The 19,237-nt window shown below is 40.7% G+C and overlaps 3 protein-coding genes across 6 annotated transcripts; all 3 read left to right on the forward strand.

The window, feature by feature from the left end:
* The first annotated feature begins 1,405 nt into the window (after nucleotides 1-1,405).
* Nucleotides 1,406-6,992, forward strand: LOC146522390 (E3 ubiquitin-protein ligase TRIM39-like). Its single transcript, XM_085141149.1, has 7 exons — nucleotides 1,406-1,637; nucleotides 1,947-2,530; nucleotides 2,640-2,735; nucleotides 2,844-3,077; nucleotides 3,272-3,419; nucleotides 5,813-5,839; nucleotides 5,943-6,992. Exons 2-7 carry the CDS (start codon nucleotides 1,952-1,954, stop codon nucleotides 6,473-6,475), a joined length of 1,617 nt encoding a protein of 538 aa, XP_084997275.1. The 5' UTR covers nucleotides 1,406-1,637; nucleotides 1,947-1,951; the 3' UTR covers nucleotides 6,476-6,992.
* Nucleotides 6,993-7,111: 119 nt separating this feature from the next.
* LOC146522391 (E3 ubiquitin-protein ligase TRIM47-like) lies at nucleotides 7,112-13,838 on the forward strand. 3 transcript variants are annotated; one of them, XM_085141221.1, is made up of 3 exons: nucleotides 7,112-12,857; nucleotides 13,398-13,625; nucleotides 13,724-13,838. In XM_085141221.1, exons 1-3 carry the CDS (start codon nucleotides 12,186-12,188, stop codon nucleotides 13,745-13,747), a joined length of 924 nt encoding a protein of 307 aa, XP_084997347.1. In that variant the 5' UTR covers nucleotides 7,112-12,185; the 3' UTR covers nucleotides 13,748-13,838. The 3 variants fall into 3 exon arrangements, with proteins under 3 accessions (XP_084997347.1, XP_084997352.1, XP_084997337.1); XM_085141226.1 differs by having other exon boundaries at nucleotides 7,112-7,563; nucleotides 12,249-12,857; nucleotides 13,398-13,802; XM_085141211.1 differs by having other exon boundaries at nucleotides 13,398-13,802.
* A 722-nt stretch (nucleotides 13,839-14,560) lies between these two features.
* LOC146522392 (E3 ubiquitin-protein ligase TRIM21-like) lies at nucleotides 14,561-18,390 on the forward strand. Of its 2 annotated transcripts, none has more exons than XM_085141121.1 (7): nucleotides 14,561-14,677; nucleotides 15,962-16,539; nucleotides 16,713-16,808; nucleotides 17,135-17,368; nucleotides 17,498-17,645; nucleotides 17,729-17,755; nucleotides 17,840-18,390. In XM_085141121.1, exons 2-7 carry the CDS (start codon nucleotides 15,964-15,966, stop codon nucleotides 18,388-18,390), a joined length of 1,632 nt encoding a protein of 543 aa, XP_084997247.1. In that variant the 5' UTR covers nucleotides 14,561-14,677; nucleotides 15,962-15,963. The 2 variants fall into 2 exon arrangements, with proteins under 2 accessions (XP_084997247.1, XP_084997238.1); XM_085141112.1 differs by having other exon boundaries at nucleotides 14,562-14,677; nucleotides 15,959-16,539.
* The last annotated feature ends 847 nt before the right edge of the window (nucleotides 18,391-19,237 follow it).

Consider the following 19,237-nt stretch of genomic DNA (forward strand, 5'->3'; position numbering starts at 1 on the left):
GAAGGTGGGGGGCCAACTTCACTCACATATAAATCGGTGGCAAAAGTGCAGGATTTAATGGTACTGATTTTGTTTACGTGTTTTCATCACCTCGTTTCCTATGACAAATCCCAGGTATTCAGTTTCAGCTTTGGCAAAATCACATTTTGACAGTTAGTCCAGCTACTCTGAGATGCTCGTGTACCTTTATTAGATGTTTGAGGTGCTCCTCCCAGGTGTAGCTCAATTTCATGAACTGCATATATTTGCCCTCAGATAAGCATAGAGCAGAAAGTGTTATGGAACGGCTGTGTGCAGACAGGAATAGGACCCAAGGTGTAGACACTCAGAGGCAAACTTGAACTCAAAACAGCTTTAATGCTAAACTCAAATATAACATAACTGGAAATATCAAAATAAACTTATACCGGAAGACTGACAAAACACACAGTTAGATAAACGATAGATCGCAACACGGACACAGAGAAACACAGGGCTTAAATACACAGAGGGAGCAATCAGGGAATGGGTAACAGCTGGGGCAAATCAGGCCTAACGAGACAAGGGGAAGCGAAACCAGATACATTAACATCAGACAAGGACCTTCAAAATAAAACAGGAAACATGACACAGACTGAACTAAAGACACAGACTAACACGCGCGCACTGCAACAGAGGGAACAGAGACGTGGGACCAGGGCAGACACAGACACTAACTGGACATGGGGATATAGCAAACAGGGGAGACAGCAACTAAGGATTACACAGAGACAAACCATAAGACATAACTCAAAGAAACCAAAGACTAGAAATAATAAATAATATAATAAACTCCTTTGGGCCAAGACGCTGAAGAAGATCTTTCCTCCTACGTTCAGCAGGCTGATCTGGCGAAACTGGCTAATGGATGAGTTCTTCTCCTTAGGGATAAATACCCATTGATATTGACTCGTTTAATAATAGTCGGCATATGATAAATAACTGTGTAATTGTACTTTTTGCATTATTATGAAGTTATGATTGCACACTACCTCCAACTCTTTGATATGAAGTATGATTTGTTTGCCAAAAAACATTAAATAAATAAAGTTGAAGTTGAATACTTTTAAAAATTTGAATTGACCTAAAACAATATTTAGGTTTAATCTGCAAAAATAGCATCCAGATGGATTCCAATCCACCACAGTCAGTCCACCAGAGTAGTATTGAGCTTCTCATATGGGTTTTGGCAAAATATAAAATGTATGACACAAATGAGACATTCATTTTAAATGCATCATGTTAAAAAAAAGAAGAGATTATGGTTTGTTTTAATCTGAATTCATGATTGCATGCTGCTATTTACAGTGACTGATCTTGCAAACATGCTTTGGGAGAAATGTTTACACCAATAATTTTATAATTTTAAAAAAAAAAATATTTTTTTCAAATATGCCCAGATGATGCTATTTTCCTGCTACAGCATTAAGTTTCGTTTCAGCCAAATTATGTAGTTTGACCACGCCTACTGAAGTGACTGGAGCTTCCCCAGTTCTTCAAGGTTCACTCATATTACTTCCCGTGTGAGAGACGAGTGGTGAATTGTTTGCAGCAGGTTTTATATCTGAATGCGAATGTGGAGTTTAGTCTGTTGGAATTACTGAGTTACTAGAAATAAGGTGAGTCAATTTAAAATGAAATTGAGCTGTTTTTCTTTTGTTTTTGCTTCTACTATAAATGCATAACTGTAAGTATGTGATCCAAAATTAAAACAAGCAAAGAGATTGATATGATTATGACTCATTGGGTGTGTCAGGGCTCTCACTGGAAACAGCCAAAACACCCACTTAGTGCCAAATCTATTTCTATCTATCTATTTAGCTATTTTTTCCCCTTTATTCGGAAACGTGTTACATTATATATCATATGATATAAAAAGCCTGAAAGAACAGAAATGTAAAGCATATCAATGATATTTTCATCTACAGAGATCATGTCAGCTTTTGGTTTCCTCGCTTCGTTGCCAGAGGATCATTTCGTCTGTACGATCTGCCTGAACGTCTTCAGTGACCCGGTCACTACACCTTGCGGTCACAACTTTTGCAGGACCTGCCTCACTCAGCACTGGGACAGAAGTGAGTTATGCCACTGTCCAACGTGCAGTAAAAGATTCTATGTGAGGCCCGAGTACTCCACAAACACCGTCATCGCAGAGATTTCAGGCCAAATCAAGAAGAGGAAGGTGGAGACGCTTGAAGACATGGATGCACCGGGGAAGGTGGCGTGCGACGTGTGCACTGATTTAAAGTTTAAAGCCTTGAAGTCTTGCCTGGTGTGTCAGACATCGTACTGTGAAGCCCATCTGGAGCCTCACCAGAGAGTTCCCTCTTTAATGAGACACAAGCTGATTGAGCCAGTGGAGAATCTGGAGGAGAGGATGTGCAGGAAGCACGAGAGGATAATGGAGTTTTTCTGCAGAGATGATCAGGTGTGCATCTGTCTGCTGTGCAGCGAGACAGACCACAAAGACCATGAGACAGTATCTGTTGAAGAAGAAGGGGCTCAGCAGAGAGTAAGACGATGCTGAATATTATTTTGTTACATTTTTGTTAAAATGAGAATGTGGATCCTTGAAAATGACTGCTTCACCCAATTTAATGGCTTAAAATTGTACATTTCAGGAAAATATTGAGTCTCAAAAAGCAAAGATCAAACTGATGATCGAGGAGAGGATGGAAAAGATAAAGGAATTTAATGAGGGCTCCGAACTGCGGAACGTGAGTATTGAGGCAAATTTCCAAATGCAAAATTTGTCACATTAAGGTTTAGGGTGTTCAGTGCACACCTACATGTTTACCAATGGAGCCCTTTTCTTTCTACTGCAGGTAAAAGCAGACCAAGAGACTGAGGAGAGCAATACGCTATTCAGTAATCTGATAAACCAAGTAGAAGTGATGCAGGCTAAACTACGATCAAACATTCAAATCAAGCTTAGAAAGTCACAAGAGAAAGACGAAGCGGTAATTCAGGAGTTGCACGACGAAATCGCAGAACTGCAGAGAAAACACTCAGAGCTGGACGAGCTTTCACAAAATGAGGATCACCTGTGGCTCTTACAGGTAAGTTGTACAGACTGTGACCTATAAGCATCTTATGATAAAAATATATCTCTTTTAAAGCCAGGTGCAACAAATTTCTCCATCTTTTATCCATTGCTTTGTATCTTTTCCTCACTCACCCCTGCCCCAATCCAAAAAAAGATCCAACTGAAAATAGCTGCTACTCACTATCATGTCCTTATGAATCATTTCAGACTTTGAAGGCTCTGAGCAATATTTCAGCCTCCAAGGATTGGTCCAAGATCAAGGTTTACTCAGACTTGTGTGTGCAGACGGCGAGGAGAGCCATGGCTCATCTTGTGCACACTTTCAAAACTGAACTGAAAACTCTCACAAAAGCAGGTAAATATCTGCAGCGTTTGTTTTATGTGTGAAGATTTCTCTAGTTTGGATACTTCTGTTTGTACACGTTAACGTAGCATATTAAAATGATGATCACGGCATTTGACTGATTGTCGTGGAGGCTGCTGTGCACATACAAAAGTCAGTTCTTCTGCTGTGAAGCCGACAATTCAGCGTGTGCAAACATGAAACGACACCACAGCACATTTAACGTCAGTGCCTGGAAAAATATGCTGCTCTTGGGCAGTGCCATCTGCATGGAAAATATAGCTTCCGCCAGCTGAGTGAAAACTCTTCATAAGAGGGATAAATAATTTAAAGAAGGTTTTGTCTTCTAATAGACACTGGCTGGTGTCTTTCTGTGTGACGCCTGCATATTCTCACTGTGCCTGTGCCAGTTATCTGTGTAGTCCAGGTTCCTCCCACAGCATTGGGGTTAACTGGTAATTGGCTCTAGGTGTGAATGAACAATTGTATAGGTCGTGCTCCAGCCCCATTACAGCTCAGATTGACTCTAGCCCAACAGTGAGCCTGAACTGGATAAATGGAAGGAAATGAATGGCTGCATGGGATTATTTAAAAGAAATGACATGAAACTAAACAGCCAAAGCAGAAGTTCCTTTTACCGGCATTTTTTTTAATGGCCAGCAGAGGGCGAATCTGTCTGGTTACAAAAAGTTCACTTGACATTTATGGAAACATGACCTCTTACATGATGAATTACCTTTGTAAAGCTTTTCCTAAAGACTTTTATAGTCTTAGTCTCTACATTTACATTTTATTAAATACATAAATTTTAAAGAGGTGACCTTTTTGACTGACAGGGAGTTACTCTTTAATCATTTACTGTCCCTTGACTTCTCAGTTAGATCCTACCTTCAACTGTGACAACCTCTTTCAAAACAGCAAGATGGCAATGGTCAAAATGCTCAACCCAGCAAATGTGATGACATTGCCAGATTACATTTACATAGTTATGAGTACTCCACATCTTTATGTTTGGGCAAGTGAAACAGCTATTCGCTAACTGTGGGATAAATAATGAAGAGTTTATCTCATTTAATCCCAGTATTACCTGTGGTGCATCTGATATCCCTGTGTTGGTTTTGTTCTTGGATCATTAAAACTAATGTTGGCCCAGGTTCAATGCTCCAAGTGACCAATCACATTGCTGGGATATCACAGTAAGGTTAGGGTTACAGGGGTTACGGTTAGTGTTAGAGTCTGGTGTTTAGTGTGATGGTGTTTCTACAATGCAAAACTCTGTAGTTTTGATCCAGGAACAACACCAACACGGCGATATCTGCTCATGCTACTGCACGTAGTTTCAAATTCAAATTCAAATTTTTATTTGTCACACACACACAACCATACACAGTATTAAATGGGGGTGAAATGCTTGTAGCTGTACAATGCCCGACTATTAAATGACAGAAAAAAGTTTTACAGTATTTACAATTTACTACAAAATTTACAAATTAACTAATTAAAAAAAAGTGCATATAGCAGAAAGAGATTATCAAGATTATAAATTATAGGATTATAGGAAGAGTGTGGTGGTGCGTGTGGTGATGTGATGTGTGTGGGAGAGTCCAGTCCTACACCTGGTTCAGGGCCCAAATAGCCTGGGGGAAGAAGCTCCTCCTCATTCTCTCTGTTTTAGCCTTAAGGGAGCGGAAGCGCTTCCCAGACCTCAACAGTGAGAAGGGGTTGGGATCCCATTGTTGGGATGGGAGATGTCCATCATAATCTTCCTAGCTTTGGACTTGCACCGCTTGGTGTAGATGGACAGCAGGTCAGGGAGCTCTGATTGAATCATGCGTTCGGCTGAGCGCACCACTCTTTGCAGATCTCGTCTGTCCTGCTTGGTGCTGTTCCCAAACCAGGTGCAGATGTTTGCCGTCAGGACGCTCTCGATGGTGCAGCAGTAGAAGTTCTTGAGCACCTTCAGTGGCAGATGGAAGTCTCTAAGTCTTCTGAGGAAGAAGAGACGCTGACGGGCTTTCTTAACTTGGGTGTTGATGTGGAAGGACCATGACAGGTCCTGAGTGATGTGGACACCCAGGTATCGGAAACTGTCCACTCTCTCCACTGGCGTGCCACTGATGATGAGGGGTTTGTAATTCCTCGGCTGCTTTGTGGTGAAGTCCACGATCAGCTCCTTAGTCTTGCTGATGTTTAGGACGAGGTTAGTTGTAGTTGTTCTCCTGCGTTCACACTAGCATGTGATTGATTTGTCACAAGTTACACCACCCATAGAATTGTCTGTATATTCATATTCTTGGCTGCCATTGAAGAAGAGTTTTCTTTTAATTTGTTGATGCAAATCTCAGAGTACAAGTATGTAATTTTACACTTAAGTTTTGCCTTACTGTGATGTTTTTTCTTCTCAGAACTGACCAGGATGAGGCATTATAAAGGTGAGTTCATAGATTTATATTTAGTTTACTTTCCAAGATATAAAAGCTCAACATAACTATTAATATATATATGTAACTGACCATATGTCTTTTTTCCTTTAAGAGTCAGTCACCTTTAACCCTTCCACTGCCGGCGAGGGCCTTGTGGTGACTGAATCTGGGAAACGTCTGAAGTACTTCAGAGCAGCAAGCCCCTTGTCTGATGACTTTTGGAGGTTTGACTGTCCCATGGTGTTTGGGACGAAGGGCTTCACCTCTGGCCGACACTACTGGGAAGTCCAAGTGGGCCTGAGAAACAACTGGGATGTGGGTGTTGCCAAGGAAACTGTAAACAGATCAGGAAGGGTTTTTTTGAAAAGAGAAAATGGATTCTTTGCCATAGGAAAACGGGGGTTTGATTATGAAGTTCACTCCACACCCTCCACAGTTCTCTACCTTTGCCCTAGGCCAAGGTTAATAGGAGTGTACCTGGACTACGAAGAAGGCAGAGTCTCATTTTTTGACGTGAATGAGAACTTGCATATTTACTCTTTCACAAGAGAGTCTTTCACAGAGAAACTCTTCCCATACTTTTATCTACACAGTAGGGCAAAGAAATCTGAGCCTTTACTTATTAAGGATTGTCTTTATTTCTAATTCACTTCCTTCAACAATCAAAATGATAAATGAATAATAAGATCAAAGTTTAGAACTCAGAGTGCTGTGCAAGCTGAACATCAATAAAAGGTATTCGGAAATGACCAATTTAAGGTTAATAATTAACACCGACTGTTGTTCCTGTTGCCTTTTTTTACATTGTAATAAACTATGACACAGATAAAAAATACCACGCACAATTCGTTCACAATTCCAGGCTATGAACCATGCAAATGATGTTTTAAATATGCACTTGTAGAGTGCGTGCACAGTATATAACAAACTAATCAGTATTATGTAGTGTTAGTTCCATCCTCTTTCTGTTTCAGAGCTTTCATTTAAGGAAACTTGAAAGACTTGAATCAATTTTATGTTATTACGCATCCTGTTTATTTAGCTTTACTCATATCACATCACAGCATTTACACTTGAGTGGGGTCAAAATCTTTGACGTAGGATCTCTGGAGTACAGCACCATGTATGGTAGTCACCACAGCTGCTTCTGTAAAAACAGGAACTTTATGGTGCATTTAAGTTAACCTCGTAAACTCACATGAATGGCTAGGAGGTTTGTTTAATAGAGAAAGGTTTTGTCTTTTCTTTTTTTTAGATATTTACTTTAAATGCTTACTTTTTTCTGCAGTTTTTTCAATGTATAGATGTAATAACAAATTCTAACCAGTCTCAGTCTTTAACATACCAAGCAACTTCGGCATAATCGTATATAAGTAAGGAGAAAACAGTGATAAATAGCTATAACCCATTTAAAATGAAGGCAAACAACTTAAAATATAAAGATATCATCATTTGCTGTACCTTACAAATTATTAAGTAACTCTGGCAGGAAAGAAACACATTTATCTAACTCTAATATGTTTAATTATTTGGGGCTTTTTTCGCCAGGGTTTGAGCTTTATTAACAGGGCCTGAGTTTATGGGTGTATGCTGTCCAGAAGGGCCAGCCCCTTTCCTAGCAGTGGTGGGTGTGTTTATGGGTGGATGGAGGTGGGTGGAGAACCAAGTCGGCAGTCTGTAGCGAAGTGCTGTTAGAGCCTGAGGATACACAAGCTGGCAGTTAGAAAAGAATTGTAAGTATGTTTTATGAATTATTTCTTTGCTTTCTGGTATTTTGAAGACAGCTTTTGACCATTACATGAGATTTCTGTGGAGGTACACAGCTCAGTTGAACTTGTTTACATTGTTCATAGTTCGTGTGAGTGGTGAATGAGTCATTTTCATGTTATGCGTATTACTCTCAGGCTCAGGAGTGAAAAGCCACAATCTTAAATAAGTTTGGGTTGAAGGCTGTGTCATTGTGACAAATGTAGCCATTAATGCTGTTACGTTCATAGAGAATACTCAGTGCTGAGTGGCTGGAGGATACGCAAAACTTCAAGATTCCTGCATGGCTCTGACGTAGTACAGATGTTTTGTGACGTACACTCAGAATTCTTTCACTCTCAGTATGAATGAGCAGGAACCTTTTCCCCCTCTAGTGCAGATATGCTCGTATGAAAGCAGGAAAATCCAGTTTTGCATGAATTTTTGAACAAACTGTTACGGTGGCATGCCACTTCAGAACAAATATGGTATTGCACACAAGTCTGATCAACAGTTTGATTGACTAGACATACCTTTGCTCTTGAGCCTATAAACTCATTCATTACCTCATATGGTTACATGTGAGTAATATTCTTACTGCTCTCTTGAACTGCCTTATATACATATTTGGTTTTTCTTTTCCACATTGCTGTTTGTTGTATCAGTGACAAAATGCTGGTAATGGTAATGTTTGTTTTTGTCTTTATATTAAAGTTATCAGACTTTGTTTCATGAACAGTGTTTCATTATAACATTTCAGATCGATTTTTGTGGGATATTTGACTGACCTCCAATCTGAAGTCGTTTATTTAATACTGTGCAAATGTTTTGTGCCAACAAACCTTTTTTAAAATATATTACTTCCAAAGAGCCAGCCTTACTTCAGAGTGATTTTGAGCAATAGTTGTCTAAAGATCTTTTAGGTTTTTATTTGGACACTGGCTGCTTTTCACTCATGTTCAGTCCAGTCTTTATACCTGACTATTTTTACAGGAAGTTATTTTTTTGTTTTGTCAAGCCACTTAACAGACCTATCATTTATTCAATCAGAAACGTAACTCAAGGAATGAACCAGTCTTGTATCTACACATAACATCTTTGTAAAGATCTCATTTTAAATTGTATCTTTGGGCACTTTGTTACTGTCGCTTTGTCACTAAACAAATTTCTTAAAAATGCCAAAGATAAAGCAATATGGTAATCATATTATTGGTGCAAAAATTTAATTTTATAACGGTCAAAACTTGGCATATTTTGGCATGGTGTGCAAAACAACTATCTCCAGCAGATGAACAGTATCTAGAACTCCTTTAGAAATAGGAAAAGAAATCCAGAAAATACCTGACGCAGGACCTGAGAGAAGCATCTGGCCCTTTAGTTGATACATGTCTTGTTCACTGAAGTCTCAACAGAAATTATCTCATTGGAAGGGCGGCTGTGAAGAAGGCTGAGGTATACCAAATTAAGTGAGATCTGGCAACAGAAAATCAGGTCTGATGGAGCGATGAATCCAAAACTTTCGGTTCAAATCATTGTCAGTGTGCAGGGAGAAGACCGAGAGAGAGGTACAACAGCGAGAGTCTGCAGACATCTGTAAAACAAGGTGGTGTCTCTGTCATGGTTTAGTGCTGCATTTTAGCCAGTGGTGTTGGAAATCTTGTGAACATTGATGGAATCATAGATGAAGAAAAGTACCATTTTTAACCACCCAAACACACGGCCAAAAACCTGAATAGAAAGAAAATACAATAATACACTATCGATAGCGGATAGCCCTCCCCAGAGCCCAGACAGTATTAGTGAAGCAGTGGGGTAATCTAAAGTGAGCCAAAATTCATCAATAGCTCTGAATGTCCCTCAAAAAAGCCCGGAGAACTATTAATGAAGACTACTTCAAGAAATTATGAAATCTTTTTGAGAATAAACTTAACCTGGGTGTCTATTGTTTTGTGTAGTCTGGGAGATGATTGAATAATGGGGTGGGTACAGTTTCCTCTGCGGTGGGGTCGGGTGGGCTGCCCTGGTGGTGCTGCTGCCGTGGGCCCTGGTCTGGATAGGCCTGGGCCCCCTTGCCTTGGTGGGTCCTGGAGGGTGGGGGTGCTTACTGGGGTCAGCGGGGGAGCTGGCCCCAGAGAGGGGCTGCTTGCCCCTGCCTTCCTTCCCTCCCCATCCCCAACTGCTCCACTACATGCCACCCACACATGCAGGGCCTTGGGGTGCAGGTGTGTCACCAGGGTGCAGGGGTGGCATTTCCCCTTTGTCCATTCTCTGGCCACTAGTGCCTCAATTTTATTCCATAACTTAGACATCCACATTACTCATACTCCCATAACACATACATATAGGGCCTTGGGTTTGGGCATGTTTTTTTAAATGCATGTAGACATTGAGGGTTCTCGGGAGGGGCCGTACTGACACCTGCTGCGCTCTGGCAGGAAGCACCATGCCCTCCCGTGTTTTAAATGCACTTTAAAACAGCACGCAGCAACACTGCATATGAATGAGCGGAGGGAGGTATGGGGTCCTCACACACTCCAGTTCTCTGTTAGCTATCGGGGCGCAGGGGCTGGGCGGAGGTGTGGGCTGTCCGATTGGGGTCTGGGATGCGGGGCCTCTTTGCTACTGCATAGCTGGGGACAATCTGCTTGTCTCCACCCCAGGGGAAAGGGTAACATCTCCTGGGTCTAGGTGCGGTTTCCCCCTCTGGGGGCGAGAGTACCTGGACCTGGGGTTTAGAGTATGCTTGAGGAGTGTGATTGCATGTAATGTGTCCATTTGTGTCTGTCTTTACGTTGGTTGAGTGCTGAGTATTTGTATATGTGTGCATGAGGGTGAAACTGCACATTTGTGTCGGTGTGCGCCTGTTCGTCTGTGTCTATATGTCAGGTCAGGTCTTCGACTCCACCTCTCTGGGAACATCCCAGGCCCTCCAGAGTATGGAGGCCTTTCTCCCCTCACACTTGCTGCCGGTGGCAGATGCCCTCAAGTGTTGGTGGTTTTTGGTGTCCGTGGCTCGGTCAGGCCTCTTCTGTGGGGTGGGGGGGCTCTCTGGCCTCCGGGCTGCGGCTTGGTTCACTCTTGCACAGCTGGCTGCCAGCAGAGCCCGTGGGCACGTTACTGCAACCCCCTGTGGCCTCTGCTCCGTGGTTGCTAGGTGACCCCTCGTCTGGGGCTCTCCTCAGCAGCGTGTCATGGTTGCCCCTCCGATGGTCCTTCTTAGGCTCTCGCACTCTGGGGGCCTCTGGATGTTTGGGGCCTGGATCTCCTCCATGCCTGGTTAATGCCCTGTGGGATGGGGCTATGGCTCCACCCCCTAGCAGATCGTTACATGAAGAAACCTTTTGAATACAAGAATGCTCATCCACACAGGTGTACACATGGGTGTTCACTGTTCACAGACACAAACTACCACTTTCTTAGCTTCTACCTCAAAGCACATTGTGCGCTGTCGATCTTGCGTGCTACACAATAACATTTAATACTTAGTATCTAGTGTTATTTACACTTAGCTAGATTAATGCGATGGTGTTGCGTTTATTATATTGCTCTCTTTTTCACCTTGTTTTCCCTATTTTCTTGGGCGTCTTTCTTGGCCTTCTGACAGTATTTCTGATGGGTAAAGAACCAAACGGAAGAGGCAAAACAAAAAAAACAAAAAAATCTTTTTGCCTTACATGAATGCTTGCACACGTTTCAGCAAACTTCTGCATCCAAAGAAATTAGGGATGGCTTAAGATATTTGCACTGCACTACATGTTACTTTTTATTAATGTGTTTACTAAAATTGGGCAGCACCTGTGGAGCAGTGATGATCTCTGTTGCCTCACAGCAAGAAGGTCCAGAGTTTGACTCCAATGTGTCTGTGGGTTCACAACCATGCGGTTAGTGGGGTTAGGTTAACTGGTGATTCTAAATGGCCTATAAGTAATTATGGTTACCTGTTTCTGTGTGTAAGCTCAGTGTAAGATTGGCAACCTGTCCAGGGTGTACCCTGCCTCTCACCCTATAGTAGCTGGGATAGGCTCCAGACAAAGGTATGGATAAGTTGAAGAGAATGGATGTTTGCTAAAGCCAACCAGTTTTCTGTATTGTACTTAAGTAGAGAAGCCTGTAAAAACATTATTCTATTCATGTGATCTTAACATTAATCCTCCCAGTAAGGAAACACAAAGCAGTTTATACAAAGATGGAGTAAGTGTTATTCAAATGCCAGCTACTGTTTGATCCTGCCAAGTGATACGAAACATGAGGGAAAAAAGTGTTTGTTTGGCATCTGTTGCCATATTTAGCTATTAAATTAATTCTAATGAATAACCAAAGCAATACAGACTGAAGCCTGGTGAACTGTGCATTTCCATATAGTCAGTGATACACCAGTCCATTGATGGGCATCGATGGCTAAAGCAATCAGTATGGTTATGTCCATCCATCCATTCTCCTTCAGTTATTGTTATCAGGGTTGCAGGGCCAAAGTCAGTCACAAACAGGTATATGTATTATGGTATTTTGCACAAAAGGTGGACAGTCTTTGTAATGACAGTAGCTCTGGACAGTTTTAAACCAGAAGCTGTTTTCTGTGCAGTGTGTAATTGTGTAGTTTCCTTCTGATATGTCAAGCTTTGTGAAGAATGATGTTGAATGTGTGCTAATAAAACCTCTCTTTTCTTGTCAGACATACTGCTTTGAACAAATCATCACCTGTGCAAAAAGCAAACTAAAACAGGCCGCAGGTTTGCTTGTAATTGCACAGGCATATAAAGACCCGATGTCAGACCCTCCTAATTGCTGCATCTGTCTGGATGGGTTCACAAGCCCTGTGTCCCTCCCCTGTGGACACGTCTTCTGCTTGGGATGCATTGGAGAATACTGGAAAATCAACGAGGCCTGCCAGTGCCCCCTTTGCAAGACTTTGTTTCCTACCAGGCCACAGCTCAAAACAGACCAGACACTACATACTGTGAAAGCACCTCAACCTTTAAAAGCTGGAGAGGTTCCCTGTGACTCCTGCTCAGCAAAACGTCCTGCAGTCAAATCCTGCCTGATGTGCATGGCTTCCTACTGCACCACTCATCTGGAAGCACATTACCAGACTGAAGAGCTTGGGCGCCATCTACTGGTCAGTGTGGTGAAAAACCTTGAGGATTCTGTGTGCAAACTGCATGGGAAGAAGTTGGAGAAGTTCTGCAGAAGCGACCGGGCGTGCATTTGTGCTATGTGTGCACAGACAGAGCATTGGAGCCACAACATCATTTCTATTAGCCGGGAAGCCTTTAAGAAGAAGGTAAAGAAATTTCTGCTTAAACTTTTTTAGATAAAGTACTTACAAATAATTTTTGTTGGCAATAATGTAATAAGTATTCTCTAATTTTAGCTTAAAAAAAAAGACTAAAAAACTTGCCACTCAGTTGGATTCACACGCTATCCCATAATAATCTCAGACAATTAGTGTTAAAGCTGTTTAGTAAGTTATATTTGTTAACAAATTAAACAACAAAAGTAAGAATTAGCTTACATCTTGGCAGCCATTTCTTGCCTTAGCATTTCATTTTTTCATTCCCTTTTTTGATTACTTTTGTAAATTTAGATGGGGGTCAGAAAATTGACTCTTTTTGTAATCAAAAAGTGAACTGAAGCTCTTGATGGAGTTTTGTTTTGTGTCGTCCATCAAAGCAAAAGAAACTGTCACCACGGGGTGCACAGGATTGCAACATACTTCAGAAGAGGCTCAGGAGACCATACGACGACTTGATTTAGCAAAACATGGTACAAGTGTGCCTGCAGTTTGTCAGCTCAGCTGTGCTAATGGAGTGTCTCCCCACAGGTTAGTGTAGAACGGAGGAGGATGAAACTTCAGCAAGAGGTTCAAGATAGACTGAGTGAAGCTGAGAAAATCAAGCTCACTGTAGATCTCAGTGAACAAAGTCCAAAAGAGGAATGGCAAACAAATAAAGAGCTCGAACAGCTGGAAGAAGAAATCGTTGAGCTCCAGAGGAGAAACGCTGAGCTAGAACAGCTCTTGAAGATTGAAGACGATCTCTTATTCTTACAGGTTTGCTTCCTGGTAAACTTAACACAAACTGCAGCATTAAACACACGCACACAAAACACAACACTAATTTCAGTGTCGTGTCTCTCTCGTCTCTGCAGAGATCTCTCCATGCTGCTTTGTGATTCAAGAAACATGCTGATCATCAAGTCTTTATTTATGTGTTTGTTTGTTTTTTAGCTATAAAATGATTATGTAATCTCAGCTGGGTGGGTGTGTTAGCTTTCAAGGAAAAGTATGCTCTGATTCATGAGAAAGAGATGAGAAGTGTCACTCAATTATTTTTGCATTTAATGTAAGGATACAACCAGCTGACTTTTAGCCTACAGTGAAACACAAACTTGAACTATTTATACTTTTGAACCTCAATAATACTTTTTAAAAGGAAAAGCTAGCTAGTTCCCAGGATTTCCAATGCCAAGCTAAGCTAAACTGTTGCTAAGCTAAACTAAGCTAATCTGCCGGTGGCTGTGGTCATACATTTAATGTAAATGGTACTGATCTCATGTATCACTCTGCCAGAAATCCAATGAATGCACTGAATTTTATATTTTTATATTTAAAAATGAATTGTTTATACGGGTTTAAAGAAACTGTGAAGTTTAGAAACCTCAGGGACGTTGAACTTGGTTGTACGAATGTAACTTATTACTGGGTGGGTGATGCAATTAACTGCTATTCAGTGCCAAAATGCTTTTGTCTTCCTTTTTGATTAACCAATAAAATGTATGTAAAATAAAACTTATGATGAGCAATAGGCAGTATTTTGACCGAAGTCCTGTGCAATAAAACCATCTTGCAAAATTCAATACTTGATCTGTATGAACATGCTGAGCACACACAACACGCCCTGCTGCAGGCACACAGATCATTTGTTTATGCGTTTGCATGCCAACTCGTCTCTGGAGTGAAAAATGTGAACGGTTGGGAGTATGAACAGAAATGAAACTTAAACTCTAGGAGGAAGTCCAAAAGGAAGGACACACGCTCACACACACACACCGGGAGTAAAGAGAAACGGAGACAGACGCCTGTGAGATCTCATTAGCTGAAAGGTAATGCTGTACTTTTTGCATAAACTTCATATAAAAAGACTGATGTTAAATTACAGATATTACATGTAATATACAGTTAGCTTACAGCAATAGATTTAAATCAAATGTGTGTGATCAACTGTACTGTAATAGAAAATACAGTGTGTACCGGTACTTTATATTTGGTGTAGAGTTTCCTCCTCCAATCTTCAGCACTCTCATTTGTGAGGCTTATTTACAGGGTGTGTCACTAGTATCCACTGGTTTTTACTTCTTACTTTTAAGAGGGACCAGTAGAAAGTTTCAGAGAATAAATCGTCATTGTATCCAACACATTGCCCACAAATTACAGTGTATGTAATTCTATTTAGTTTGACTGTTTGCTGACTTTATTAATTATAAAGTGAATACTTTGACCTGCACACATGTTAAATATTAGCAAATAACTTCTGTTGAATTTAAGTAAGTCCTGGTAAATAATATTAATCATAATACTTTAACTAAATGATATTACAAAGTGGAATTAATAAGCAATAAACTCAATCTTGTTCAGTTAGTCGTACTTACACTAGAAGTAACCAGAAGTGGATTTGTAAACTGATTCTGAAGCCTTTGTTTCAGCTCATCTTCTTCTGTGTAAGTGACTGTATTTACACGTTTAGAGATTAGAGCGCTAAATCATCAGATAGTGCTAGCAAGCTTGGTAAACCAGGTGTATCACATGGACACAGAAACCTGCTAAGTAGTGCTACCTAACATGACATGGCAGAATTTCATACATCAAATCGTGACCACAAACTCTTTGAATGGTTAGTACAATTAATTCTTGGAGCTGGGAGGTCCAGCTCAGTTAGCTCAGTTTGTTTAGGTGACGACTATACATCATGTGGCTTAGTTGGAAATAGACACAACCCGAGCAATGCATAGCTTTAAGCCTCAAGTAATTTAAGAAAGTGTCATATCAACCAAGTGCTTTAAAGCTGCAAGGAAGGTTTACCTAAGCCACATACACCAAAATTTAGTTTTTGCTTCAAAGCTGAGCAATTTTACATAGAAGTGTACGGGGATTTGTGGGTGGAGCTGGTACATATTGTCCACTATCGTTATTATTTCTTTAATAAAGGACATTATGAAGTCGATGACCCCTTACAAGGTTGCAGTTTCCTTTATGTTAGAAGCAACTCACAAAACGCATATTCTAACATTTGAATCCAAAACGAGAATTTCAAGGAAAATTTATTTGACAAAATAAAAGTCACTGTTACTTTTCTTAGTGAATAACCTTGTGGTCCTCTCTTGAAGGAGATATGGTCCCTACTTCAGCATCACCCAGTAAGCCTGGCTCGCTGGGGAAGCATCTCCACTGCTCCATCTGCATGGACGAATTTACAGATCCTGTCACTACAGCTTGTGGTCACTCGTTCTGCAAGCTGTGTCTGATCCGGCACTGTAATATCGGTGACAGAGGGTGCCCACTATGCAAGAATTATATAAGCAGGATCCCTGATGTTAATATAGTCCTGAGAGACATTGTAAAACAAATGAAAGAGATGCAGCAGGAAGACAACGATGAAGAATACACTGGAGCTGCTGGAGAGGTGGCCTGTGATGTTTGCAGTGACAAAAAGCTGAAGGCCAAGAAGTCCTGCCTTGTGTGTCTTGCATCGTATTGTTCAGTTCACCTGGACAATCATTTGTCAACAGAAAGGTTGAAGGGCCACAAGTTGGTGGAGCCGGTGGAGAATTTGGATGCGAGGGCCTGCTTGAAGCATGGACGCCCCTTGGAGCTGTACAGCAGGGAGCGGCAGGCATGCATTTGTGTTCTCTGCATGGAAGGTCAGGAGGAGGTTGTCTCAACTGAAGATGAATGGAAGAAGAAAAGGGTAAGTTACCATAACAACCCCTAAATATGTGATTTGGGTCTTGACAGCATTGTATATATTTTGCTGACTATATTGTGGCATGTGAAAGAATTTTCAAGTGCACAAAAAAGGAGTACACGTGAAAAAGAGACATGAAAAAGAGACACAAGTATTATTTTATTTTTCTTCTACAGTCTGAACTTGACAACACCAAGACAGAGTTAAAGGAGAACATTGACAAGAGAAACACAAAGACTGCTGAGATTGAGGAAGCTTTCAAGAGCTGCAAGGTAAGCAGCAAGTAAACTGACTTGGAGAGAAAAGTCAAGCAGATGAGTCAAAGTGAAAATCTACAAAGTCAGTTTGTTTGTTCAAACACTATGCCGAGTCAGTGATATAGTTTTAAATGAAAGTTTCCTGACAGTGTTTTTTTTGCTGACACTGAGCGTGTCCTCTGAGGTCTCCCTAACATCAAATTGATGGTGTTTATGGTAACTGACTGAATGCTGAACCTTTCTCAGAATTACCTTCCCTAACTGAAAGTAGTGTTACTCTATGTAATACAGAAAAAGAGGTAAACAGTCAAATAGACATTCCTGTTTCATTCCATTTTCAGGACCAGCTGGAAAATGAGTGGTGGGATATTGAGGCTGTGTTTACCGCTGTGATGGCCATTGTGGAAGAAGCCCAGGCCAGAGCCCTTCAGCCAATAAAAGACAGGAGGCAGGTTTTGGAAAAAGAAGCAAAAGGCCTTAAACATGAGTTGGAAGCAGAGATCAACAAACTTGGAACGGCCATCTCTGAACTAGATGACATTTCTGTTCTCGAGGACCACATTCTTTTCCTGCAGGTAGAGAAAACTTGGGATGGTATATGAGGCACATTCATAATCAGTCTGAAGGATAAACATATCTGATTAGCTACTGACATTTTGTTCAGCACAGCTATCAAACTGTTGGGTTGTTTTTCTGTTTTGCAGAAGTACCCATGTCATACAGATCTGGGAGACATCATAAACTGGGATGAGGTAAACCTGGACACATCGCTGTCCTTTGGCACCATCAGGAAAACCACAACAATAATGCTGGAAAAAATTCAGCAAGAAATGGATAAACTAACTTCCATTGGTAAGAGCAGCTAGTTAAGAGCAGTGAAAACTAAAAGGTAAAATGTTGAGTTAATCAATCTAAAACTCTTCTTCTCTTCACAGAACTGAGGAGAATCCCAAAGTTTTCAGGTATGTGGTTCATATTATTTGCTCTCTTTCAAAAAGGTGACTTGTTTAAAATAGAGACCTTTTTGCATTTTTTTAATTTCACAGTGGATGTAAAACTGGATCCAGATTCTGCACACCAACGCCTCGTGCTGTCTGAAGATAGGAAGGAAGTGAAAGATGGAGGAGAGAATCAGGAACTACCACGTGTCCCTGAAAGATTTGATATATTTAGCAGCGTTGTGGGGCAAAATACTTTATCCTCTGGGAAGTCTTACTGGGAGGTGGAGGTCAACAACAAGACGGGGTGGGATATAGGCCTAGTAAGAGGCGGTGCAAACCGCCAAGGAAAGCTCAAACTCAGCCCAGATAATGGGTACTGGGTTATTGTACATTATGAAGAAGAAAAGTATGCAGCCCTCACAGCACCACCAGTTCGTATTCCCCTAAAAGGGAAACCTGAGAAGGTGGGAGTGTTTGTGGACTACGAGGAAGATCTCGTCTCCTTCTACGATGTGAAGGCTGAGTCCCACATCTACTCGTTCACTGAGTGTTCATTCAAAGCTGAGCTTTACCCATATTTCAGCCCACACGTGAAACAAGAAGAGAAAAACTCTGAGCCTTTGATTATTTGTAGAGAGATACCAGTGGAGTCTTAAGAAATGCATTTTAACTACAATATACTAAAGTTTGTTGGTCCACTACCTTCCTGTTTTTCTTTTTCCAATAGAGGAAAATGGGAATTATCAGGCATTTCATTTACCTTAGACTTTTTTTTTCATATATATCTTTACGTTTAGCAGCTAGTAACAGACCAATGATAGTAAACTAAGTAGTAACCGTTTATCTTTTCTCCATTATTTGCTTTATTACTCAAAAGCCCTTTAAAGCAGTCTTTGTAACCCCTGGTTTGGTCCAATTTACTAGTTGAGATAATCAGAATCATAACACAAAACAATGCTGCTACAGTGTGCTCACACTGCTATTCATCATGTGAACCAGTCAAGACTTACAACCTGAGCCAGAACACAAACTCTTGATGTTTGGCTCAGTACAGTTAGAGTCTAAAAACTCTAACTGTAATTTAGACACAAGAAGCTTAAAATACTGCAGTTAGTAAGAAGAGTGTTTTTTTACACCATGTTGGAGGACCAAAATGGATCCTAGAACTTTGTGAATCCATCAGACACTATTAGAAACTACACGTACTTCTTTGTTTTGACTTTGTACATGTACTCAACATTGTGACAGTTTTGCTTACTTGTTACTTTGGCTTTTTTTTTTTTTTTTTTTTACCAAAAGTTATTCGATAACATATCCAAAGATGAAACAATTAAATTGCTTACACAATTTAATCCAGAAAGTTATTTTTTCTTAGAACAATCCTGAACATTTAATAGATTTAGCTTTAGATTTGTTTATAAACAAATAGTCGATCAGTTGAAAATGAAGTTAGCAGATTAACTTATAATGATTTGTTGCAGTCTTGAACACAATCTACCTCTA

Source organism: Neolamprologus multifasciatus, chromosome 3, assembly GCF_963576455.1.
Source record: "Neolamprologus multifasciatus chromosome 3, fNeoMul1.2, whole genome shotgun sequence".
Lineage (NCBI taxonomy): Eukaryota > Metazoa > Chordata > Actinopteri > Cichliformes > Cichlidae > Neolamprologus > Neolamprologus multifasciatus.

What these genes read in the sequence shown, in the direction of transcription:
- LOC146522390 (XM_085141149.1), top strand. Translation starts at nt 1,952, where the DNA reads ATGTCAGCTTTTGGTTTCCTCGCTTCGTTGCCAGAGGATCATTTCGTC. An exon ending in AAGAAGGGGCTCAGCAGAGA is followed by an intron (nt 2,531 to 2,639) that starts GTAAGACGATGC and finishes TGTACATTTCAG; the next exon opens with GAAAATATTGAGTCTCAAAA. An exon ending in ATCACCTGTGGCTCTTACAG is followed by an intron (nt 3,078 to 3,271) that starts GTAAGTTGTACA and finishes GAATCATTTCAG; the next exon opens with ACTTTGAAGGCTCTGAGCAA.
- LOC146522391 (XM_085141211.1), top strand. Translation starts at nt 12,186, where the DNA reads ATGTCAAGCTTTGTGAAGAATGATGTTGAATGTGTGCTAATAAAACCT. An exon ending in GGGAAGCCTTTAAGAAGAAG is followed by an intron (nt 12,858 to 13,397) that starts GTAAAGAAATTT and finishes GTCTCCCCACAG; the next exon opens with GTTAGTGTAGAACGGAGGAG.
- LOC146522392 (XM_085141121.1), top strand. Translation starts at nt 15,964, where the DNA reads ATGGTCCCTACTTCAGCATCACCCAGTAAGCCTGGCTCGCTGGGGAAG. An exon ending in GGATAAACTAACTTCCATTG is followed by an intron (nt 17,646 to 17,728) that starts GTAAGAGCAGCT and finishes TTCTCTTCACAG; the next exon opens with AACTGAGGAGAATCCCAAAG. An exon ending in GAGAATCCCAAAGTTTTCAG is followed by an intron (nt 17,756 to 17,839) that starts GTATGTGGTTCA and finishes TTAATTTCACAG; the next exon opens with TGGATGTAAAACTGGATCCA.